We start from the raw sequence: 25,849 nt of genomic DNA, 5'->3' as shown, positions 1-25,849 counted from the left end.
AAAAAGGCATAAATAACACAAAAACAAAACCAAAAAACCGAGTTATCATTTAAATAGCGCCATCCACTGAAATTGTGGACGAGACGTCTGAGGAAAGCGGGGTGACAAAAAGCGCTGGTAATGCGAGTAGCTATCGAAATTTCCACCTAGACATTCAACAAATATTTTGCAATCATTTCTGATGACCTATGAGAAAGTCTGGGAAAGTTGAGCGATAAGCGGGAAATATGTCACTGCAGAGTGGGTAAAAAATATGAGTTGCAATATAATCCCAAGCCACTCCAACTAGTCCAATTGCAGTTGTAATCAAAGCCAAAGTCAAAGCCTAGGCCTCGTCTAGTCCACCATATGCGGGAGATAGGGAGCTCCGGAAATGCATTATGCATCACATAAAAAATGTGCAATCGCAGGGCCTAGAAATAAAGGGGTTAATTTATAAGTATTAATAGAATTGCTGCAAATATGCAGACAAAATGCTGCAAGCGGAAAGGGGATGGGAAATCTAGTTTATTGCGGGCTTAGTAGAGTAATAATTTAGCGGCAGTGTATCTGGAATTGTAGTCTTATAAAAATTGGAAAAATGTAATTTCTAACAAATTTTCAAAGACTTTTAAATTAACATAAGTCTAACAAACAAAATTTTAAAAGCTTTACTTTGTAGAAACTTTTATGATGCTGAGTTTTTAAGTTTAATTCATTAAATGTCAGCAAGACTTTGAAGAATAATAAATTTTGTTTAAATGAAAAATACAGCGCCGCTAAGAGCATTACGTTTCTTTTTCGAACTATACCGAATTTTCAGATCAGCCAGAAGGTATGCCCCTAAAATGTATTTTTACTTCTAGCTATTTTTTACAGGGTGATCCAAAGTCAAATAAACAGGTAACAATATGCTGCAAAACTAACACTTAAAATAAAAGTAAAACAAAATGTAATTAAACGTTACCAACCCAAAACAACAGCAACAACCATTATAACAAACAAGCGCGACATAAACAGCTGCGACAGTTTTGACTTTTCTGCATTACCAAAAACATTCCGAGGCTATGAAAAAATTGGGGGTGTGGCATTCGGAAAATACCCCTTTTTCACAATCCGCATTACATACCCCCGGCTTACTCAAAGCAAAGCCAAAAAAACCACAAAATGCGTGTTTATTAATTAAGCGCATTTGTTTTCATTAAACAAACGTTTTAATTGAGCATGAAAGTTGGCGCCGCCAAAATAAACGCGACAAGGCAATAGACGTGGCCATAAAAACGAGCTGAACCCTTTAACCCATGCCACCCACCTGACGCACACCAACAGCCAGGAACCGACATAATAATTAATTTCGCTGTATTTTAATGGATTTGCGTTGGTAGACATAAGGAAAAGCTGTAGCAATCCCAATGAGCTCACTGCGTGATTGATGAAAGTGTTTTCCACGATGATTATGCCATGGAAAGCGATGGCAAATATTTTGAAATTCTAAGAATATTTAATATCTGTAAGGGGTTAGCTCCAAAAAGAACAAGTATATAAACTCGAAGTCGTCCGTATACTTGAAAACTTAAACTCTTTGCAAATGAAAAGATATTTGTTTGCATACAATTTTTTTCTTTAAATTGCCGAATTTGCCTTTTAACAATTTTGTCTTCCAAAGAAGAAGACTTAAGAATACTTTATAAAGGCGACTAACCCATTTTTGTTTACCCGCTTCATTGCTCAATGTATTCAGCCATTCATCTTGGAGTCTCTGACCCATCCTCTTTTCAACGAGTCCATTGGGTGCAATTAAAATTCGGCCTCGAAATTATTATTATTGCTCATGAAAAACACTTTGCCACCAACGAACTCTCCGCCCTTCGGAAAGCTGAAGCTGGGCCAAAACTTTTTGGCCAAGACTTGAACTCGTTGGGATGTTTTTAAAAGCACTTTATACGCCAACCACACGCTGCAAGATACACATAGATATAGATCAACCCCCTCCTGACCATTGTCTCTATGATTATTTTTCATAAACTTGGCAAATGCTTTGGGAAATCCATTTAGCGGGCCAAAGCAGCCGCATTACTTTATATCTATCTAAGGCCATCAGGATTATGATTTGTGTTTGGGTGTGGATACTTGAACGGGCAAACCGACTGAGTTATGGGCCAATGGCAGAAGCATCTACCATATATGGTTGTAAATTTTGCCAAGTCAAGGAACTTGGAATGGTTGGCAAAGTTGCGAAGACCACAAGCGCCAAAGTGACAATGAAAGCAATTCGATAATGATATATGTGGGTTAATAGATAAGGAATAATTACATACACTGGGTGTCCGAAGTTTCTTATTAATTTATTTACCTGCTGGGAGTTGTACACATTATTGCACTAATATTATTAGAGCCAAACTTATTTACGACTATCTGCACCTTATGCTAAGGAGATCATGTAAAAGTTATTTGTCTTGAAATGAGTAAGCCATATCCACAGATTTAACGAGAACTACTGGCGGATCACTACACATTTGTTTCTAGTAAGCTAATCGAATAGATTATCACTTTTGAGTTCATGCTAATTTCAATTTTTTACTCACATCAAGTTAATAAAACCCCATTTAAAAACTTTTTTAATTGATGATACTTCTACTTCAGAGTCTGTCAAAACTTACACAAAATGGAAAATTCCGGATGCATCCACTTTAAAACGAATTTCACAGGTCTACAAAAGCAATGGCCTGCAGAAAAGCAAAGTGTTGATATTATGCCAGCTATAGCATACAACCTGCGGGACTGAGCGAGGACTGATACATTATAAACAAATTAAGAATAGTAAATATAATAACATTGGTAAATATATAGGTATAAGTTATAATTTGAATAGGCACATATATATTGGTAAGTCTGACAAAATTTTTGTTTGTAATCGATCGTGAGCTTCAAAAAGCAGTTTGGGAAATAGGTGATAAGTCTGATAATTTAGAGCTGGGCTTACTTAGTGAAGAATGTGAACCCATATACAATATCGAAAAATTCAAAGCTGGGCTTACAAAGTGGAGAGCGGTTCAGAAAGCTTAATCAGAGCCCAGATATTACAAATTATACTTTTAGGGTTGAATTTATATTATAGAAATACTTGATATTACACTACACAAAATCTTTTTATTGCTTTGGATAACCGAAGCACAGTGTTTTTCCGAGAGAATTCGAATGCCAGAAACTAATTCTATTTTGTGCTGGCGATGTAAAGGTATAAAATATGAGTGTGACAAATTTTTTAAGTTGTTATTTTATTCAAGTTGTTTTTTATTAGTTTGCTGCTTTACAAATTCAATTTGCGTCAATGTGCGGGGAATTTTCGTCTCACCTCACTTTCAGCCCTCGATTTCACCCTCTGTTTGTCATAAAAATATGCGACATTTCGTTTTTATCGCTTTTGAAAAACTTTATTCTTGGCTCTTTGGTGTTCAATTTCTCCTTGGTCTCTGCATTTGCGCGTTCTTTTGATTTCGCCTCCCCTCGTTTTTGTCTTTTTTTTTTATTTTATTTACAATGGCAATTTTCTTTGTTTTAAACAAGCAGCGCATTGCTTTTTATTTGTGACGGGCGATTGGCGATTGGAAAGCGCCCTATTGGCTGCGATTTCTTACCGCTTTGGCTTGGGTATTACTGTGGAACGTTGTAGCTCACCTAAATTTATAAGATGTAACATTTTTTTTATATTGGAAAAAAGTTTTCCTCAAAAATTGTTAGTTTCAGGGAATAGGGTTGATTAAATATTTTTACTTATTTATTTTATATTTTTTCATAGGTCTTCGAAGAACTTGAACACTTTTGGCTACTGTATTTCTGCCCTCTCAACCAACTCCAAGTTAACATCATCAACAACATGGCTGACCCGCATCTCCCCCACATCCAAGAAGAGGGGAAAACAGCTTTTCCGCGTCGCCATAAAATGTAAGTGGTCAAGTGGAGGAGCTCTGGGCCAAAGTCAAAGAGGAAATCACAAAATGAAAAACGAAGAAAAACAATTAAATGGCTAGAAGCGGCGGCAGCAGTCGACAGGAGCAAAACAAGCGAATAAACTTTGGGAAAATCCTTGGGGGGGAGGGAGAAAAGCGGTCAACGCGAATACTGAAAGCTGCATTTGCGACACGTCGGAAAGCGTCAGCGCCAATGGCAACTCAGTTTAATTGAAATCAAGTGGATAGGGGGGCGGAAAATGTGGGTGGAGTTGGTGAAAATAGGGATTGGGTATCGGAAGGTTGATTGCCGGGGTGGATTGCAAATCGAAGTGAAACGCCGAAACGTATTCGAAAATCGACAGCAAACGTAATTGAAATTGCATGAGCAACAATGTGCAGTGGGTAAAACGTGGGGAGGCGGTGGGTGGGGGTGGTGCTGCCAAATGGAGGAGAGCCAAACGAGTGAACTGACCCCCAATCAGCCGTTTCTTGCTTACTTTACACATAAATTGGCAGCACTGCGGCACAAGTGGGACCCCCAAATATAAATTGAACCCGATCAGACTAATACACTACATTGAACACTAATAAATATACTGAAAAAAACATAATTAAAAAATTATAATTATTTTAATTTTTACCTTTTGTATAAAACGACTCCAAAATTAATCAAAATATTGTAAAAAGCGCTAATTTTTATAATATATTTCTTAATTGTAATTATACTTGATATTTTTATATTTGAATGGAAATAATATTAGACAAGTCCAAAAGTCACCTTACCCCAAATTACATACAATGGTTCCAAATTTAATTTCCTTGACTTTTTATGGATTTCAATACGTTTTTCTGTTACCCCAGCCACAGAAGAAAATTTATGGACCATGTTTAAGAAATTAAATTCCCAGCAGCTGCCAGTTTCTTAAACTGATTAACAGTTGGCAAAATTTGCGTTTAATTACTGCGGCAGAAAAATAAATCCAATTCTGCAGTCAGATAAATATCCATTTAGTGATTCATGCAAAGATCTCGACTTGGCATAAGGCAGATTTTTGAAGCAATTTGCAAATTGTTTTCTAAGCGCACATACAGATACAATCGCAAGCAATGGCAATGGTGCAATAATTTTTTGTGGGCGAGCGAGGGGTTGGAAAAGTGTCAGCAGAATAAATGCTGACAATAAATAAAAATGGAAAATGATTGAAACATGTGTCGGGCATTTTCGATTTTTTGATATGCCGTGCACGTTCTGTGCCTCCATCCTCCGGTATCCTTTTCATCCTGACACTGTTTCTATACCTTTGCGTATGTCAATAGCCTGGAAATGTATACAAATAAGAAAGCAATCAGAGGCGACATTTTCTAACCTAACGTGAGTGCGCACAAAAGTATGCAATAAAAATATGATGAGTCTGACAAAGCGGCGAAAAGTGTGAGCAAGTAAGTAGAAGACTTTGAGATGATACGAAATAATATGATTGCACATAAAAGTTTTTGCTAAAGAAGTTCACATTGTACTTAATAAGGTTAGGTTCTCCTAAAAGAAAGAAAGTTCCTGTCAAATGATTGCGATGAGTTCGGCTCTACCAATTTAAGTAAATGAAAAATTTATTAGTGAGGGTGTCCTGGTAAAAAACCTTCAGCTGTTTTTAATAGCTGAATTATTTCACTTTATTTTATTTTTATAAAAAAATATTTTTTTCATCCTAACTAATTTGTTAAATGTTTTGATAAATATTAATACTCTTATACCAAGCGCACTGACTGAAAATCGCACTGTTCCCCTTCATATTTTATCTAAATCAATAATCAATATCGATGTCATTGAATGACAAGCCAAACTAATACAATATTGATGGCCTGGCCAATAAAACTTCACCCACGAGGGCATTTACACCACATAACTCGGCATCAGGCGGCACATCCTGTTGAAGTATAAAAGGGTTTATGGCTTGTTTGCAAAAAACGGTGGGATAAATAAAATAATAATAGCGCAGGGAAAGGAGCAACAAAATCCAGAACAAACATTAATTTGTAACGCACGTTCGGCCAATTTTGGTTTTACAATTTTGACCAAAAAATGTACCCCAAGTGACCGCATAACGAGCGCAAATCAATTTGCCACGTTGATAAGCAACCCTCCGCCGATGATAACCCTTTTTTTATAACCCTTTGCCCATTGGGCCTCTGCTGTCATAGCCGGGGATTTATAGATATTAAATTAGACAGGATTTTAACACGCGCACGTAACTTTGACATACATCAAGCGGACTTAACTTTGAAGCACACAAAGGAATAAAAAAATAATAGAAGAAGACAAAAAAACAATATCAAATAATGCAAATTGTATGCCAAATGTTGAGATTTGTTTTGCTGACCGACCAGGAGCGTAAAAAACTTACATATATATCTTCCCATATGAAAGCACTGGAGTCCCAGCTGCGTCAGTCTTCGCATCCTGCGGTTGCCCCAATTTCATTTCCGAAACGCATTATAACCATAATAATAATAATAACAGTAAGCAAAGATGACAGCAAGTTTCAAATAGGTGTGAAATGAAAATTCTGTTGTGTATAGATTGGTCAGCAGTTGGTTTCGGTTTTCGGCTTAAGGGGGATAAAAGGGGTACAAAGTCGCAGATGTTATGTGGCCAATGGGAAATTCAAATTTGGAAAAGGATTATTGACCAAATATTGGCTGGGATTCGAATTGAGATTGTTTAGCCTTTAGTTTGGATTTGTCGGATATTGAAAATGCGATTTTAGGAAGCATATGATTTAAAGAATCTAATTGATTTATTTAACTTTTAACATGGTAATATCTCTTAGTTGGTTTTATAAGTAAACAACATTGCTCAGAGCAGCTACCTTCAAGTATAGCAAAATTAATTCATAGAACCAAAACTCCTTCCTCCATTTGCAGTTTAATGAACTGTGAGTTGGGGGTAATCCCCAAATGATACCAGACCATACCATAAGCCCGAATCCAAGACATTAGCCATGGCTATTTACCTTTCAGTTCGGCTCAGTTGAGCTCAGATTTTAGGGCCAACATGTGAAAGAAAATAAAAATCTCACAAATTATTTATTAATTACCCAGCGCAGCCTTGCTCAAAAGATGTGAACCGAGTTTGAGACCAACTGTAGGCATTTAATAGTGTTTTCAATTCTCTGCTTATCGGTATTGTAAATTTTAAATTTGCTCCTCAGCTTCCATCTCAGTTCTTTCATTTTCTCTTTTTTAGCACAATAAAACAATAAATCAATCACAGTTAGGGCTTGTGTAGTTTTGTTATCTTTAACCAAGTTTTTAGTGTCTTGTTAGATTTTTTGTGGGGCCGAAATTTATGAACACTGTAAATATACTGTAAAAAAGACTTGATGGATTTAGTTATGAATTTATAAAATATTATTTTTTTTCTTAAGGGTATGTATTATTATGTTTTTCTTGTATTTAAAGTTGTCTTAAAAAAAATGTAGTGACAAACGACTTATATTGATAATATAAATCTTACAATTAACTTTTTCGTTTTTAAACAAATTCAATAGTTTTTATATTAAAGCTGAATGCTTACAGGCAACCTTAAAATTTAAAGTGTAAATTTTTCAATATTTTTCGTTAAAGATCTGTTAACTACGATGAAAGAAAATTCTATGACATGTTTTCTGCCACGCATAAATTTATGGGGAATTGTTTCAGATCAAAGCAAAAGATGAGGGCTGCTTAGACGAACTACGAAAGGAGAGACGAATGGATGGGTAAGGCTTCCAGGAGTATTTAAGGTCTTCATTTTTATGGGTCGGCAAAGTCAATTAAATAAAGAACACAGTCGAAAATCAACAAGCTGTGGTGGAAATGACCAGCAAAAGATAGAGATACTCACTCAACGGTTGAGTGAATTCGCTCCTTCATACTTTCACTCACATTCATTCACAATGGCGGTCCAAGTTCTCTCTCCCTTTCTCATTTTAGTGGGCGTGGCCTTGCCCTCTATTCCACATCCCATTTCATTCCTATGAGATCTCACCGTTTTGTCTGAGTAAATTAAAATTGTGTGTAGTTTATTATTAAATGAAGCGCATTTTTGTATTTGTATGTGGACCACCCGTCTGCCTGTCAGAGTATGTGTGTGTGTGTGTAACACCAGCAACAGCGGTATTTTTATATAGATAAACATAAATATAATTCGTTGGCCGTCGGTGGGTTAACAATCCTCCGGCCCACCGACGGGCACATAATAATATTAAAATGTTAATTAGCGTATTAATTCAGTTCGGTGATGAAAGTGTGAGCGGTACAAAACGTGATACATACATATATATGTTGGTATGCTGTGCTGGGACTCACATTTCTGAAAATAATTTATAAGATAATCTAGAAAAAGGTGTCTTTGGTATATGGTTAAAAAAAATCCTTAAAATATAGAGTAATTAAAAAATAAAACTATATAGGCATATTCTTTACAGTTCGCGAATTAATAACATTTCACATATTTATGTTATATTACTTAAGTACAGAATTTTGTATTAAATTAATTACAAACAAACATTTAAAAAAAGTGTTGAAATACTTCTACTTTAACCTATAGTTTCTCGTTTACATTTATAGCTCTCATTTATCGCCAGCGCAATTTTTAATTATTTAAATGAATAAGTCCAACGAAAAAAGCTGCCAGCTTCGTCTCAATATTTATAGCTTTTTAAACAAATAAACGGAATTCGCAGTCGACAAAAAGGCCACCCACAATCCAGCGACCCAGGGAAAAAGCCATGAAAATGCACTCAGCCTCAAGGAAACAGTTGGCCAGAAAAGGACAGATGGTGGTGCAAGCGAGACAAAGCACACCAAGAGTGCCAGGATAAGTTCCCGTTTCAGTCCCAGGCTCCAATCCGAATCCGAAATAGTTGATTTTAATGATGTACATAATAAAATTCCCATTCGTTTTGTGCCAATGCCACTGCGTTCCAGTCTGCATTTCATGTTTACACTGATTGTGGAACACTCTTGTGGGCGAGAAAGAGACACATCGATATGGGGGAGCAAGACAACCATATACGACTCTCTCCCTCGCGCGCTCTAGAGATGATGCTGCGAGTGGAAGTGGAATCGGAATGCGGAGGGTTGAAAGCCGTACCCCCAACCAAAAACCGAAACTGAAATTGAAACTGAGATTGTGCGACTGAGGGCCAGTCGAGTCAATTTCGAAATCATTCGTTAGTCGTAGGCCTAAACAAGCGGACACGCGCGGGTCTTCATTCACTACGATATTTTCCGGCCACGGAGTTACCCATATAGCCTGATCTCGTTCAAATCGATTATGCCAAGTGTAGTTTCTTAAAATCTAAGAACGATTTGAACAATAAACGTTTTCGTGCTCAACCGTTTGACAAAATCGGTTTCGTGCTTGTGCTAAAAAGGATTCAAGATCATTTGATCATTTGATCTTGAATATATAGATTTACGTGTTTTAATCGTATCGTGATCGGAAAATATTAAAAACCCTATATAAATATAAATACTGCGTACATCGGAAACTGAAGTGCTGACATTATAATTGAAAACAATTCAAGCAAAATACGTAGTTAAACAAAATTTCCAAAAAATTATTAAGGAACTCAATAAGTTTTATAAGCATAAAGCAGGATATCCCCTTAAATAATTTTTTTGGTCTTAATTACATAGAAGTAATTAATCAAAAATATTTGAACAAAAAGCTGCTATTGCTTAAATACTATTTATAACCAAACTGAAAAGCCTAAATCGTTAAGATTCGATCTTCTCCGCGTGAATACCTATCCGTAGACCGATCCCAAGCTGGGTAGTCCATTCCTGAGCATTACGCCGGCGGGTGGCAGCAGCAATCCCTCGCCCACGCCTCCACCGCCAGACGCCAAGGTGGCGGCCAAGCAGCTGGCCCAGAGCTTCCAGCTGTCCGCCAATTCCGCCTTTAACTTGGCCCTTCCGCCGGCATTTTACCGAGCACCACCGCAGCAGCACCCGGAGTGCCTGGACTACGGCCACGAAGCGCCCGAGATGGATCTGATAAATCCGTATATGCGCCATCATAGTTTTGCGGCCGCCGCCCAGGGAAGTCCCCCGTCGGCGGCTCAACGTCATCATTTGGCGGCGGCCATGAGCAATGGCTTCGCGGATGTCCATGCCCATGCGATGGCGGCGGCGGACTATCAACAACAGTTGGCCGATTACCACAGTGCAGCGGCGGCAGCGGCCGTTTATGCCAACAACAATAATAATAATAACAATAATAGCAGTAACAACAACAACAGCAGTCCGCTAATGTTGCTAAAGGCGGCACATGGCGGAGGTCTCAAGGATTCGGACTCGCCATCGACGACACCGCCACCCGCCTCTTCTAGACTCCATTCTGACTCCTCGCCATCTCCGCGATACGAACACAATTCCAGTCCCGGTGTGGACAGTGCCAAGTCGTATGCCTTGAGCCAGAGGAGCAGCGGAGCGGAGGATCCATGCCAGACCAGCGAATCCGCCAGTCCACCGCCGCAGGGCCAGAACGACTACAGTCCCGAGAATCTCAGCAGCCAGAGGGCAAAGTTCCAGCACCATCATGGAGTGAACCCACTGGCTTTGCACAATGCCAACCATGCCGGAAACCCCGGATGTCACAACAACAATAACCACATGGACCACAAGCTCCCACTGAGTTTTCTCGGTCCCCCGCTGGCCGCTCTTCACTCGATGACCACGGAAATGAAGGGTCAAGGAGTCGGTGGATCGTCGGCGTCGGCAAATGGCTTGTCCTATAGCCACAGCCCGAATTCGCATTTGATCAGTGATCGCGGATCCGGTGGCAGCTCATCGTCGTCCTCCACCACGACTACGAACACCAACAGCCAGGGTGCACCCAATCCGCACGGCATCGATACCATCCTCTCCAAACCACCGCCGGTGACATCGGCGGGTCTAAGTGCTTTAACAGGAGGTGAGTAAAGGAATGGATTTAATATGGGTTGGGTTTATTATATATTATACCCTGTTATTTTATACCAATTATATTAAGGAAGAAAGTGTATAAGGCCATGATTTGGGGACTTTTAATAAATTTCGAACTTCTTAAAGATGTTTGTTAAAACACACATTTTAATAATGCATAAAATAAAATACATAAACAATGGTTCTTGTTTTTACAATTTTATTGACATAAATCTAAATTTGGAAAAATCAAAATATTCCATTTAAATTTAAGCGCTTTCCAAAAAGTTGCTATATGTGTTGCTTAATGCTGAAGAACTTTGCTCTAATTTGAACGCATAACTATTAAACTTAATTGCATAATAAAAATGAAATAATAATACGCTACCTGTTTATTTACAATTGTCTCTCCCAATTCAATGCACCTAGTCATTATGCAACACTGAAATATGTGTATATATGTACATATGTATCAGACACGAATCAATAGATATTTTGTATGCACCGAACTCAAAAAGCCAAAGAAAAAAAGAGATATATTTTAAATGCTTCAAAAACTCGTTTCGCAAACCAAACAGAAAAATAAAAAGGCAATCTCGTCGAACAAAAACGACCGAAAATTGTTGTTTTGTTTACGAATCCGGTTTGGCATGATTCCATATGATTCCATGATTCAATAAAAGCCATTCCCCAGCCCACAACCCCCCTGTCATTACGCCCCCTGGTCGCTTTACCTAATCAGGGCAATTTTGGATATTGAGCACACCGTTTTCTACGAAACCCAAAATGGTTATAATATCCAATTGCAAAATTACCACATAACGTAATGAGATACGCGTTTTAACGTTAAAATTTGCAGCAATTAGTTGTCAAATTGTTTGTAATTAAATCAAAATGACACACAAAAAACGTGGTCTATATGGAAAATAAATGGTGGAGGGGATCTGAATCTGTGACGCTGTCGTTTCACTAAAATGATTTGGTTTTTCAGCCACTCTGCGTCGCATTTTTTGTACTTTTTCACTCAAATGTAGACCAATTGTGTGACATGACAGTGGTTTGAAAGGAGGGGGCGCGGTTGACAGGGTGATGACAATTTGCCATAACATTTTTAATTATTTTTAACGAGGGCGTTTATGTGATTTGATTCGTTTATTTGGGTTTTTCTTTAAACGATTCGGTCACCAGAAACGTAACTCATTCTTTGACAAATTATTTAATGGTCTTTAATTAATTCGAACAAATTCCGTATTGTGTGTTTGAGTTCGCCATGAGTGGGCAGAAAAATTGGCTGGCTGAGAACAAATTGCGCGAAATTCTCATGAAAGGGAAATAAACTTTGGAGAGGATTAGTTAATGGGGTGGGCTTATTAAAATGATTATGCAATTCACTACACAGTATTTTGAACATACATATAGAAAAATATTACATCAGGGATAACAATATTTATATTAATATGCGAACTACTTTAAAATGGTTTGAAGTTTACGGGAAGCTAATCGTTCTCACTTAAGTAAATTGTTACTTAAGAAAACTGTCATCTATCCTTTTCAAACTCAAATTATCATCTTTAAAAATCATTTTATTCCTTGTTTTAAAAATGAAATACATGGACTAGTGTGCCACAGTCATTTTTGTTTTTGTTTAAATAAATTTATTTAACAGTCCTAACAAACTCGTTTCTGATCATGGTTTCCCCATCCATTTATTTACCCTCAGCTGGCATTCCCCGCTTCTCGATCGCCGCCGCAGCAGCGGGAATGGCCCAGTATCTATCGCAGAGCCAAGGGGCGCCACTGAAGACCCACGCCGGACACATAGTGGACCGCACGCACCTGTACTGGCCAGGATTACAGGGACTGGTGGCCAATCCCATCGCGTGGCGCGAACGGCTCTCCAACACGAGTAAGTATATTGCAGCTTGTTAGCAAACAATCATTAATTTGCGATTGATCGGTGAATCGGGCGCGTAATTTGGTATCAATTGTAAGTGGCGGGCACACCTCGTTGCGATTTCCACTTCCTGTTCAGGAGGCGGTCATCGAATCGGATTGGATTGAATGGGGGGATCTGCGGAGCTGGCGATCTGGGGACCCGGGGAAACCGTTAACAAAGCGCAGCGAATGCCCAACTAATGATCACGGTGATCAGGCAATGGGCTTCTCAAGTGATTACCAATGTGGCTTACAACGGGGGCAAGTTGCATTGTCCGACTCATTAATAAGTGTTGAGGAACCACTTTAACACGATCAGCGGGCTCGGAGAGCTCTCTTTCGGAATGACTCCACACAAAAGTCGATAATGATGGCGATGATGATGCCGGGATGGGACATGGTATGCCAATCCACCCTTCTTGGCCATATGAAATATTAATTTACTGAACGGGCGAGCAACCGATTTCTGATTTCTGATCTGGTTACTTCATTATTACATCTATTTATAGGCATCGCTAAGCTCATTAAGTAATGTGCCACCAGTTCGAAACTCGTTTTCCTTTTCCAACATCCAATTGTTTATTTGTTTAAAGGCCCCTCTTCCTCGTCATTATCACTATCGTCATCGGGTTCGCATTGGCAATTGATTTGATTTAGTGCTGTGGGCTACTGCTGCTGCTGCTGCTGTTCGCCTTTTAATTGCGGCCATGACTGTGCACTAAAATCTTGGCCCACAACTCGGAAATCGTTCACAATTTTCTTACATTCATGCGATCGTGGAAAGGAGCACAGATACAGATACAGATTCGTGGCACAGACTCTATGTTTATGTTTGGCTTGTGTTCGATTTGATTTCTGAAGTGTGTCGTTAGGTGTCGTGGAATTTTCACGCTTTTGGTAGCTCTGTGGGCAACATTAAGCAAATATTGATTTAATTGATTTGCTAAACAGAGCAGCGAATGGTTGGGTAGCTGGATTGGACAAGGAGACTGGATAAAGTCGGTAGAAAACTAGCGATTCTTAAAAGTGGTTATATAAAAACATATAAACGGATGCTATGATTATTAATACATACATATATAAAAGATAATAAATAATTCTACGAAAATTCTTAATATCTACTATTCACGTCTAAATTTTATTAAAGTCTTAAAGCTACAACTTTATTATGCATTCGCCTCTCTTTTCCATATAGAAATCAATACACTTCTGAAAATTTAAATCAAATCCAACAAGCTATAAAATAAAATTGAATTTGAAAAACATGTTTCAATTGTCAGTTGCTTTGGCTCATTGTTTCCACATCATTTTTGTTTCGGTTAACTTTGGCCACGTTTAACATTCTCATATTTCCCCTATTTACATAAACATACAACCATTTCTTATATCCATTTTTTATTTATCTGTGTATATACGTATTTATGGCAGAAAAGATGCGACAGCTGGTGGGTCCAGACGGAAAAAACTTTCGTTAGTCGAAAACAAAATGTTTAAGCAGACTGCCTGTGTATGTATATATACATATATAATGTATATAGGAAGATAAAGGCAGACACAGACGCTGTGAGAATATGTTGCCACATTATTATCTAGCTGAAACAATGGGGGGTGTTTTGTTTAGCTTCACTCCGATGCTCTTCCTTTTTATCCCGAAATGGAGCAGCCCAACACACGTATTAGTATGTATTTGTGTTTATGTGCTTGTAGGCTGTCATGTTAACAAGGGAGAAAGCTTTCTCCGCTGTGCGTGCGTGTATGTGTGCGTGTGCGCCTGAAATGGCAACACACACAAACTCATTTGAATTTGTTCTCCTGCCCTCAAAAGTATGCTATGATTTTTTGTTCTCCTATTTTTCAACACATTTTATTTGTTATTAATAATGCAATTTCATTTGATTAGCTTTTGGGTGGCATTATTTACTCTTTGATTAAGCCTGCAAATTTTTTTTTATTTCATTTGGTAGCATTCCACCTGTTTATGGTTATCAACGCGTTTATTTGTATTGTTCATTATCAATATTTGCCGTGCAATTCATTAATGGAAATTTATTGGCTTTCCATTTATACTAGTTCATTGCGGAATTTTATTCAATGTGATTGAAATGGATTAAGTGGGGTTTGCATTATAGTTGATAGTGTGCATGGAAATTGTTAGGTTGATAATCCATATCGTATGTGGTAGGTTAGTTATCGCTGTGCAGATACAACGGGTTAATAATAAACAATCGAACTAGTGACTTTACTGAGAAACGGAAAATGCACGCAAATATATATTGTTAAAATGTAGCTAACTATTTCTTACCAAACACAAACTCACTTCACCCTTTACCATTTCCTTCAGTGCTGACTCTTATTCATTAAAAGCGAAACGAAAATAAAGCGTGTAACCGCATTGTGCTAATTAAATAATTAACTTTGGCATAAAAAGTAAATACAGGACGAGAGGAAAAGAATCGTAAATTCAGAAGAGGACGGCAACTGAAACCGCAGTCTGCGTTTGACACAATTCATTAAGCTTAATGAAGACAGCAGAAAGAGACGGCACTTGCCTGTCTAGCTGTTGCGTTTAATTAAAATTCAAGTGGCATTTTCTGTGTCATCCCCCGGAATCTCTCTCCCCCCCCCCTCCCTTAGCTCCATGAAAAACTTGTGCTTTAAGCATATAATCGGGCATAAAACAGGCCATAAAACACCGCACAAGACACGAGGGAAAGACAGGGATGGCAGCAGTGGCACTTAATGAGGCAACCGACCATGCCACTTACATATATATATATATATATAAAATCGCATACTACCAGGGGTATATAAAAAAGGTGCGGATTATCCGCCCCAACCGGTGTGTGCAAAGATTTTACTGCTCAGCAACCAGATTGGCATTAACATTTTACAAGATTGTTACATCAACGTGAGAGGAGCGGGGAAATGATCTGGGTTGCGTGGACGGGAATTTATAATAAGGACACTTACTTCAAATGTTTAGCAATTCAGCAAGCGAAATAGAACACGCAGGAACACTTTTAAGTATATATTTTTGAAGGTATATAACCCAAACTATTATTCTCAATTGTCAATTGGCATTAGTACTCAATACATTTGAAAATTTAGCAGACGAACGTCAGTGGTGATATCAAAAGATAATCCCTAGTCTATCAACATTTGGTGTTAACGATTGTCTCGCTAAAGTCATTCCATTCTCAAATCAAATTATCCCGCCTTTCCTTGTCTATGGCACCATCAGACCCGATAATAAATGGCATTTTAATATTTTCAATAAGGGAAACATTTACACAAAATAGCACACGCCCACCTAAAATTTACTTGCCACCCCGCCAAAGGAATGACCAAAAAATATTAACGCCGTAAAAAATATTGGCAGTAAGGAAAAGCAAAAAAAAGGTATAGAATGAGAAAGGAATTTGAGTGTTGGGAGAAAAAAGTGCAAATGCAGCGATGCCAACAGGGTGACTTATGCGATTATAGACAACTGCCAGTGCCTCAATCGATGGATAGAGGGGCGTGCTGAGGGGTCAGAAAAAAAAAGGAAAAACAACAGGCAGCAGGGGCGGACCATTTCCATTTCATTGCATTGCGTTTGAGGGCCGTGACATGAGCAAATAAACGCTTCATATTTGTCGGTTATTTATGAGGGTCCTTGCAGGACGCAGCTGCCAACCGCCAAGGAACCCAGGCAGTGCGAGAGAGACGAAATAAAGGGGGCCAAACGAGATAGCTATACCCAAAGAGAATAAAAAAATTATCACTGCTACAATTTTTCTTGCAAGGGATTACGCTTGTTACATGGCGAATACCCATCCAAAGCGAAAGTCCGCGGGAGATACCCTCGAACAACCTATCCCCCTTTATTGACAAGTCTTGTTAAGCTCCAGAATTGTCTGCGAAAAAAAATAACAAAAAATAAAACGTATAAATTTAATGCCACACACATTTTTATTTGGCAAGGCATTTTGTTTTCATAACTCGAACATGGCAGCCAAATGGTACAGAAGTGACAGCTGAGATTGAATTAAAATGGAAAGTGTTAACTATTGGCTTCAAGTTTATAATGCCATTACATTTTTAAATATATATTATACAAACAAATCAGATAAATCTAAGAATATTTATAGAATGAATCGCTTTAATAGTTTTATAAACTTGTATGTGCCAGCAGCGTTTACTATTTTCTACCTTTTTCGTCCTTAATTAGATCAATTCAACGAATGCCGTTTAATTGCAATGCCTTTCTGTAACACAAAGCACATCCTCCCATCACATGTAATTTCGCATAGTGCCGTGCTTAACCCGAATAAAAAATATCCTTATCTATATGAAAGCTGTTAGAAATAACAATTTAAATTAATAATTCTGCGCAAATGGCACCAAAGTATCATAAAGGGACACAGAGTTTCAACCCAATGTAGACCGAAAAAAGGACCACCCTTTCGAGGACAACGGCTGTCTGTGGCTTTACCTTTTACCAAACCCCATCTGCCCTTCCACCGGATGTCCCCTTTTGGGTTCTGCGTTGTGCATATTTAGTTAAATCATTTCACATAATTAGGGATCATTTAATAATGGGGTGACATTAATTGAAAGCACACACACACCCACAACCCACCACCACCACCACCCACTCCCCTTTTTGCCATTCCCACAGCTACCGTTTAATTTTATGACCACCCTCCATGTCCACTTGACTGACTTTACGAGCCAACAGGGCACGTAGCGCCCCCCGGCAAATCCCCCCGCCTACGACCCTGACAATGCCACTTTGCTGAGGGGGCGTGGCCGTCGAATGGGCGTTCTGTTTTGGACCACTTGGCTCGCTTTTATTGGCCTCTTGCTGTCGTCGTCGTCGCTTTTGCTAATTTATTTAATGAAGGCTCCGACGACCCTCGCCGGCAAAAGTTTTCGTCCTCGGGCTCCTTGTACCATAAATTGCTGTGGTCAATTTGGGTTTGTTAATTGGGCAAACGTGTGCATAGGAATTTTTTCAGTCTGCCACTCTGCACATTAATTTTCTTGCCAAATTGTAATTAGAGTGGAATTATTAAGCGGCTGCAGAACATAGTTATAGTAAACAAATGTTGGATAGGCAAAACATAATTCTTACTAGGATGAAATTATAATTTTTGATTAAATGTCATTTAATTTCTTATTCATCATTGTTCGAATCCGAATATTTGCTGCTAAATGTTCCAAAATTGAGTTTCAAAATCATTTAATGTTAGTTGACAACCCCTAAACACCTTTTGCAGTTCCTTTGTTCCAAAAGTTTCTTCTCAAATTAGCAGCTGTCGCCTCGTAAACAATTAATAAATGTCATAAAACTTTTCAGCCGCAAAAAGGAAATCGTTTTACAACCACCCCACGATGCGCTAAACAACTTTGTCCCCGTCTTTACGGCGGCATTATTTAACAATTCATTAAAACAATTTTCGGGGGAGATGTAATGTTTAAATTTTGAGAAAAGCTTGTAAACAAGGTGCTCAAAGTGTTTCAACTCCTGCAATTCGAAAAGTTTCGAGGGCCGAAATATTTAATGACCAAATTTGGTATGACGGAAAAATTAGAGCTAATGAGCTGAGATTTCATGCATAACAAATATTTTTGTCATTTATAAATATATTTATGAGTATATGAATTTTTCCTCCTTTCAGTGTCCGCCAATCTGTCTCAATCGCATCAGCATCATCCATCGAACGACAAGGATGGCAAAAAGAAACACACCCGCCCAACATTCAGTGGTCAGCAGATCTTCGCCCTGGAGAAGACATTCGAGCAAACCAAGTATCTGGCCGGACCAGAGCGTGCCAAGCTCGCTTACGCCTTAGGAATGTCCGAGTCGCAGGTTAAGGTAAGCAAATATGAACGGGAATACCCTAAAAAACCACCAAAATTTGGGACGCGGGCTTTTTGGCAAATGCAAATCAAAAACTCATAAAAATGGCGGAAGAGGCAAATAAAAATAGAAAACTGACTCCGCAAAAGGTGAACAGGAGTAAGCAGAACTTCGCTTGTTTTGCCCCAGACTTTTCTGACAAATTTGCATTTTTATTGAAAGACAAATCTCGTGGATTTTTCGGCCTTACCCTCGAAATACAAAATGGCGCCAATGGGTTTCAATGGTCCCCATTTTCATTCCCCGGGGAACGCGTATTAAACGCTTAGTGCAATGTGTTATCCTCCACCATTTTAAAGTTTCCCTTTTTTCCGACCATACAACGCCGAAAAAGAAGGAAATGTTATCAACAAATAAATCCTTTGTGTCGTCAAATTTGTTGTCATCAACTTTTGTTGTAATCCGAAACAGGGAAACGCACGTGTCATGGTCGATGGTCCGTGGTCCGTGGTCTCGTCGCGTGTCGTTCGGGATTTTGAATCTTTCGCCGCGTATCTGTATCTGAGTTGCGGTTCCTGGTAACTCCCGAATTAGTTGTAATCCAGGCAAGTTAATTGGTTTGCGGTGGGTTAAAAAACACAAAAAATTTGGGGTTTTAAAAAATGTTAGTACCTTTTGGAGGTCTTTTATAGAGAAGCATTTTTCCTATAAGTGAATTGAATCCTAATATGAAATTATTATTTAATTCGGTGCTTTATTATTTAATTTTCAACTTAAAAAATTAATAATACAAATATATAGAGTTTTGTCACCATGTATAACCAAATCAGTGGAACATGTTTGCCCCATTTGCTCGACATCATCTCTTCCAAATGCCCCCAAACCAAAAGCGATACCTTTTCTCACCACACAACTGAGTGCAATCAGAAGTGGAAAAGAAATCACGTTTATGATGAGGAAAATGATTAATTGCCAAAGAATGAGGCACAGGGCAGACAGGGACAAAGAAAGCGAGGGAACGTAGATAGAGATAGATAGATGAACATTCAGGATTGATGGCTTGAGCTGCAGCTAAATATGCGTCATTTTGTGCTAAGGACTAAACAGGACGAACAGGGAGCGGCGAGCAGAGAATGCGCTGATGACGAGTACAAATGGACAGGGAGATGGATGAAAACTGCAGGATTTCGGGTTGATTTTGGCCCCAGCATTTTCCCCATTTTCCCGCCGCTTTTCCCCGGCTTTCCTTCGCGCTGTCTCAACTCGTCTCTCTCTCTGATAGACATGCCAAATGACTGCATGACTTTTGGGTGAGTGTAAATTAAATTCTGGACCCGGGATGGCACAAAATGCAGAAGGGACAACGACAACGACGGGCAGCCTGCCAGCTTCATACATATTCAATTAGTGTGCGTGCATGTGTGTCAGTGTGTGTTAGCCAGAGTCGGATGAAAAACAGCCATGACGATGATAGTATGCAAATTGACAAACAAAAAGGCAGAAGCTGGACAACAGCCGCCCCCAAAAACCAAGCCAAATTATGACAGACAGACAAAATGCAAAGTGGCAAGTGCACAGAAAGAAAAGCTATGTTTCCAACGAATATTACAAATATCGATGCTGAAATACCAAGGTTTTACAATTTTAAGTTGTTTGGGCACATAATATTCTTTCTTTTTAAATCCTTGTATTCGAACCTAACTTGATTACAACCTGAGCATTTTGTTAATACGAGAATCCTATGCCCTTTGAGAATGATTCTTATTTTAGTCTGGAATTACATACTATTTTCTTCTAGTGTACGTGTATGACAGTGGGTGGATGGTCAAATGATCTTGACAAGAATAATTGCGCTGTTATCATAATTAAAACCGTTTTTGGACACAGACGGCGAACAAGAGAAAGCGACTCCTTTCGTCCTTCGTTTTAGCAATCATTTAATGCAAATGGTCGCCATTTTGTACGCTCTTATGAGCGGGAGACTTCCGATGCCACGCCCCCTCCGACTGCGCCCCCCTCTGGTGAATTATAGCGTCTGTGGCCATTATTAATGACAGTCCATGTGATTGGGGGCATAGTTAGGAGGTCCATTTCGAGCAATAAAATTATTGCATGTTTTGTTGTTATAGCTTTTTCGTGATTTTTGCCCGCTCTTCTCGCTTGTTTTGCATAAATGTAATGGCATTTTGGTCCTGATTGTTCAGTCAATGTATGTAAACACTTTGGTCGGGATTGTTTTGCAAATAGTAGGTGGATAGAAATAATGGCAGAGAGCAGTATAAACAGGCAGAGGAGGAGCTGCCATTTGATGTAATGGGCTTAAAGCTGAAGATAATTTAGGGAATTAATTAAACGGGGGTATGAGCCAATTACTTAATTATGAAAATGTTTATGTTGGCTAAAACTGTTAAACACATGTCATGCAGGACGGATATTATAAAATGTTGGGAGCAAGCTAAGTGTATAAATGAAAGGTTTTGAAAAATAGTCCATATTACACAGATCATACATACCGCATTTAATTATTTAATTAAACTTAATTTAAAGTCTAAAAACCTTCAATACAAACTTTACCATTTATGACAAGCTCTTAGCAGGGGGTTTGCTATACAAGAAATCAATTTCTAGGAAAATATAAATATTCATAAAAGAATATCTTTAGGAATGTGTCTAAGTGTCATTGGCTACAGAAGACAACAATATTTATTATGGTCTAAAATGGCTATTTATGATCTGTTACTTTTGATGAGACAAAGATCGGGCTGCATAATTAGCACCGGAATAATGAAAGCTTATGGACCAAATCCGATTCGAGGCGACTGTCAGAAGTGACAGTTTGGCAATGACACAATGGGCCACTGACGAAAACTGACAGTCCAACAGGCTGACAATGGGCCGGTTCATAAAAACTTATGACAGAAATGGGGAATAATGTCTAATTGATTTTGTTTTTTTTTTCTGGTGATGAGGAAGAATTCTATTGTGACTGGCTAATGGATTTGATTGTGTGTTAATGAATGGGTACGACCAGGAATTTACATAAGCGATGAAGACGATTTCTAGGTTTACTGAACAATTAGTCGAATAACCAAAAGTAAAAAAAAAAAAGAACCAAAAACGAAATGCACTTTTATGACTCAAACCCTGAGCTGGCTTCAAGTTTATGGCTACAAAATACAAAATCAAATAAATCACAAACTCACATAAATACGGAAAGCGATCCCCATATAAAGAGCGAGGGCGAGCCGGCTATATAGATTCGGAAATTTACGAGCCAGAACTACAAAACACACACACTCGCACTGGCTAAAATAAATAAATAAAAATTCTCTGGACCAATAGGAGAAAAAAAGTTGAAAAGTCGAACGAGGTAGGAGCCAACTTGTCAGATGTCGATGTTACCAAAAAGGCCAACTGTATTGGCCATCGGTGTGCGCAGCCATGTTGTAAATTTTCATGACTTTTAAGTATCCCCCGCACAGGACGCGTAAACAAATAAATTTCCAATTTGCCCAAAGAGTCATATATTTCGCTTTGAGGGCACACCACACTCCGAAGGTTTGGTTTTGACATCCTGTCCGTTCCTACGAAATTTACATAACACTTTTTATCCTTATCTGAGGGCTCACCTGACGGATGGCCCAGGAAACAGGGACTCCCGCTGCGGTGCCAAAATGGAATATGTTTTATAACGTTTTCCTTTTGTTTGAGTACTGTTTGGGTTTTTTGTTCCCTTTTTTTTTGTTTGGAGGTGCTGCTCCTGCCGCAATAAATAAATCCCAATTCGATATCGGAGCGTAACGTGACCAAGTCCAATTGATTGCCACAATATTTGATTGACTTTGACATGTTGGCTGTCATAAATTGGGCTCGGCTCCCTTGGCCATCCCTATGCATCAGTCACTTGGCTATCTAACATAACCAGCAAAGGCGGCTTCTAAGTTCTTAGCTAATTCCCGATACGGTGGCCATAAAAGTGTTGCAAAGAGTTGTGAAATTTCAGATTGGGATTCGAATGTGGGTGTCCAAGAAACACGAACAGTAAGTTGCTACTGCAACAACCTTACTTTCCTTTAAAAATATAATAGCTTTGGAGGGGAAAAAAAACAAACATAATCCTGTATATATAAACAAACAGAAGCCCCGACAATTTTAGAAATAGCTGTACAAATTATGTACGTACTTACTTTCCTCCTTAGTTTTTACTAGTCCATTATTTTAAAAAATGTTCTCAAAACGTAGGTCCCAAAATTTATGTTACGGTTGAAACACTTGCTGAAATATCTAAATTTTTGCAAAACCAAACTAAACATTTCTTTAATAGTCAGCAATCTGTTGTCATTGCAACATCAACTATGCTTTAGTGGGTGCTAGATGACGCATACGCCGTCGTTATGATGATGATGAAATGGGAAAAAGAGACGTGGAAAATCGAGTGGCGTAAGGATGGGGGAAAAAAGAGAAAATGCCAGGAAGCCAGCCACTTGCCCCAAGCTCAATTTTCCTTTTTGCCCATGGCTCAGTGGCAAATCCCGTAGCAACATGGACACAGATGTTACCAAAAAATAATGACCATGAAAAGCAGCCTTAATGATGCCAACTAATGTTGTTGTTGCCGCTGCTGGCTGTCTGTTGTTTTTCCGAGGACCAAGACACTGGGAAACACTGTCTGTGCACTCTCCCTGCGGCTTGTAACACACGGAAAATATTAATCGTATTTTTATTTCGCATAATGTTTGCAAATAATAATTACACAAATGTGCAAATGAAGTTGTAAATTATCCTGTATCTGCTTTAATTGCACCTTTGGGCTGTTTGGCTCCGCGTTGATTTCGCCACGGGTGTGGGCCGAACACTTAAGCAAAACGGTTATGACAGACCGTAATAATTAAGTTGATGTTAACTAAACAGAAGTCTTGAAAAATTAGCGTTATAAAATTATAATTAAATGTTGGTTATTTCAGTTCCATAGATTATCTTTAAACATTCTGGAGAACTGTATTATTCTTCTTTCGAAATCATTTTCAAATTGCTGTGGACTCTTACATTAAGTGCCCATTTATACGCTTTGTTAATGATTCTAACTGCAAACAGCTACCAAAAATCTGCTCCATCATCAGGCAAATGTAGAAATTATGCCGATTTTGAATTTGAAGCCCATGCCTTCTGAGGGGCAGGGAGCGGAAAGCTGGAAAACGTGCCTGGGACTTGGATGGGTGAATGTGAGTCCCCTTTTAAAACAGCCATTGGCGCTGTGGATGGGAAGGTCGAGGAGGATTTTGGCCAACATATGTTGCCACAGAGCGAGGCAAACGAGGCCGGCAAAATGAAGCGCAGCCAAAGACGTTAGTCATGGTTTGTGCATAGTTTTTGCCGCTGAAAACAGTTGCTGCCTTTGCTGCTGCTGCTGCTGCCGCTGCGGTTGATGTTGCTGCTGTGCTGTGTTGATGCTGCTGGGCAACATTTCGCCATTTGGCTGTCCAGGGCTTAATATTGTCTTAATTGAGGGTTAACCGGCGTTGATGATGCGACTTATGGGCTGTTGCTGGGTCGTTTGCCCCCATCTTCATGGCGGCTTAATGACTTTGACAATGTGACTCGCCTAATTACACATGCACAGGATTTTTGTTTTTAACTTAAACGCAGATAGAAAAAGAGCTAAGCATGACGTGATATTCGCTGATCAAAGAAATCCTTCCATGTTTCTTATCATCGCACAAGGCTTTTGAATCCAGTTATAGAAAACGTTTGACAAATAAATTATATTTTAACAGTACTATGATATTTTTAACAGTTTGAGTACATTTTCGATTTAAGTAAAAACTTAAATCACCTGGGTTAGGGTCACCTGTAAGAATTTATCAATTAAATTTTATTTCGCCTTACTAAAGCGTAGTTATTTCTTGGTTTTGTTGCAGGTCTGGTTCCAGAATCGTCGCACCAAATGGCGCAAACGGCATGCGGCGGAAATGGCCACGGCCAAAAGGAAACAGGACGATATGGGCGGCGATAACGATGGCGATTGCAGCGAGACCATGGATAGCGATAACGAAAGTCTCGATATGGGCGAGTCCCCGGCTCAGAACAAGAGATGTCGCAGCAACAGTTCTGGGTCCTCGCAGCAGCAGCAGGATAATTATCGTCATTAAAACGAATTTACAAACTATGCAATGACATGGACTCGCAATGAAATGGAATGGAATGCACTTAGAATAAATTTCAGTGCGCCAGCGCCAGCTAACTAGCTAGAAAGCCCAGCAAAAGCAGCCACAAAAGCAGCAGCAGCTAGAAACAATTTCATCTAAATGATTTGGGTTCAAGTTTTAAGGTTTTGCCACTTTACCGTCTTCTGAAGACTTAATTTCTCCCCTCCAACTCTCTTACTTATTTCCCCACTTTGTTCAATGGGTGTGTAAATATTTATGTTAATTTTCTAAATAATACATTTAACATGAAGCTTAATTGGCGCCACTATTTAATAAGCAAATCGAACGGAGTTGAGGCACTGGCACAAAAATTAAACTGAATTTATTACATATTGTATGTTTAGTTTCTAATCCTTAACTTTAATGTAATTTCGTGCATTAAAACCGACTTTAGTTCATACAATTAAAAATATATATATACTATTAACTATTAACTATGCTAACTGAGATTGCGCAACAATATTCACAATATTGATGATACAAGCGCAAAACATGATGATTAACTATTGCGGTAAATTATATGTAAAATGTATTTAAATTAAATTGTAATTTTAATTATTTCAAATTGATAAAATATAAAATGCAAGGAAAATAATTCGATTTGGTTTCAAATTAAGGGCTTTAATGGATAAAGCGGCTGCAATTTTGTGCCTTTGTGTATATCACGGTATAGAAAGTGAACAGGTGACTGGGTGCTATATACCAGCTAAAATTGTAAGGCCTGGAAAATACGAAAAATTCTGTAGGATTGTATGAAAAAAATCCGATCAGCCAACTCCTACAAGGGAATTAAGAATTGATTCTTCTGACTTAAGACTCATAACAATTACAGACCGGAAATCTGCTTTAGACACTCCTCGCATGCAGTCAATCCGGTAAGAGAAGTCAGTCAAACGACAATCCGTCAAACGGACAAAGTCAAAAGGATTAACTCGAAAGTATTTCTGGCCAACAAGGTGCAGACAAATGAATTTCCGAAA

The 25,849-nt window shown here is 38.7% G+C and overlaps 1 protein-coding gene across 2 annotated transcripts; it reads left to right on the top strand.

Annotated features, from left to right (window-relative positions):
* Nucleotides 1–9,138: 9,138 nt before the first annotated feature.
* HGTX lies at nucleotides 9,139–25,457 on the top strand. 2 transcript variants are annotated; one of them, NM_001382022.1, is made up of 4 exons: nucleotides 9,139–10,893; nucleotides 12,604–12,789; nucleotides 18,482–18,678; nucleotides 24,582–25,457. In NM_001382022.1, exons 1-4 carry the CDS (start codon nucleotides 9,744–9,746, stop codon nucleotides 24,810–24,812), a joined length of 1,764 nt encoding a protein of 587 aa, NP_001368954.1. In that variant the 5' UTR covers nucleotides 9,139–9,743; the 3' UTR covers nucleotides 24,813–25,457. Both variants share the same exon structure in this region, with proteins under 2 accessions (NP_001368954.1, NP_652614.1).
* The last annotated feature ends 392 nt before the right edge of the window (nucleotides 25,458–25,849 follow it).

This window comes from Drosophila melanogaster, chromosome 3L, assembly GCF_000001215.4.
Source record: "Drosophila melanogaster chromosome 3L".
Taxonomy (NCBI): domain Eukaryota; kingdom Metazoa; phylum Arthropoda; class Insecta; order Diptera; family Drosophilidae; genus Drosophila; species Drosophila melanogaster.
Note: the sequence above shows the minus strand (reverse complement) of the source record. Positions and strands in the feature narration are given on the sequence as shown.

Bases quoted from the DNA above. Each gene is read 5' to 3' on its own strand.
- HGTX (NM_144357.3), top strand. From the start codon at position 9,966: ATGGATCTGATAAATCCGTATATGCGCCATCATAGTTTTGCGGCCGCC. The intron at 10,894-12,603 runs GTGAGTAAAGGA...ATTTACCCTCAG, and splicing joins TCTAAGTGCTTTAACAGGAG to CTGGCATTCCCCGCTTCTCG. The intron at 12,790-18,481 runs GTAAGTATATTG...TCCTCCTTTCAG, and splicing joins CGAACGGCTCTCCAACACGA to TGTCCGCCAATCTGTCTCAA.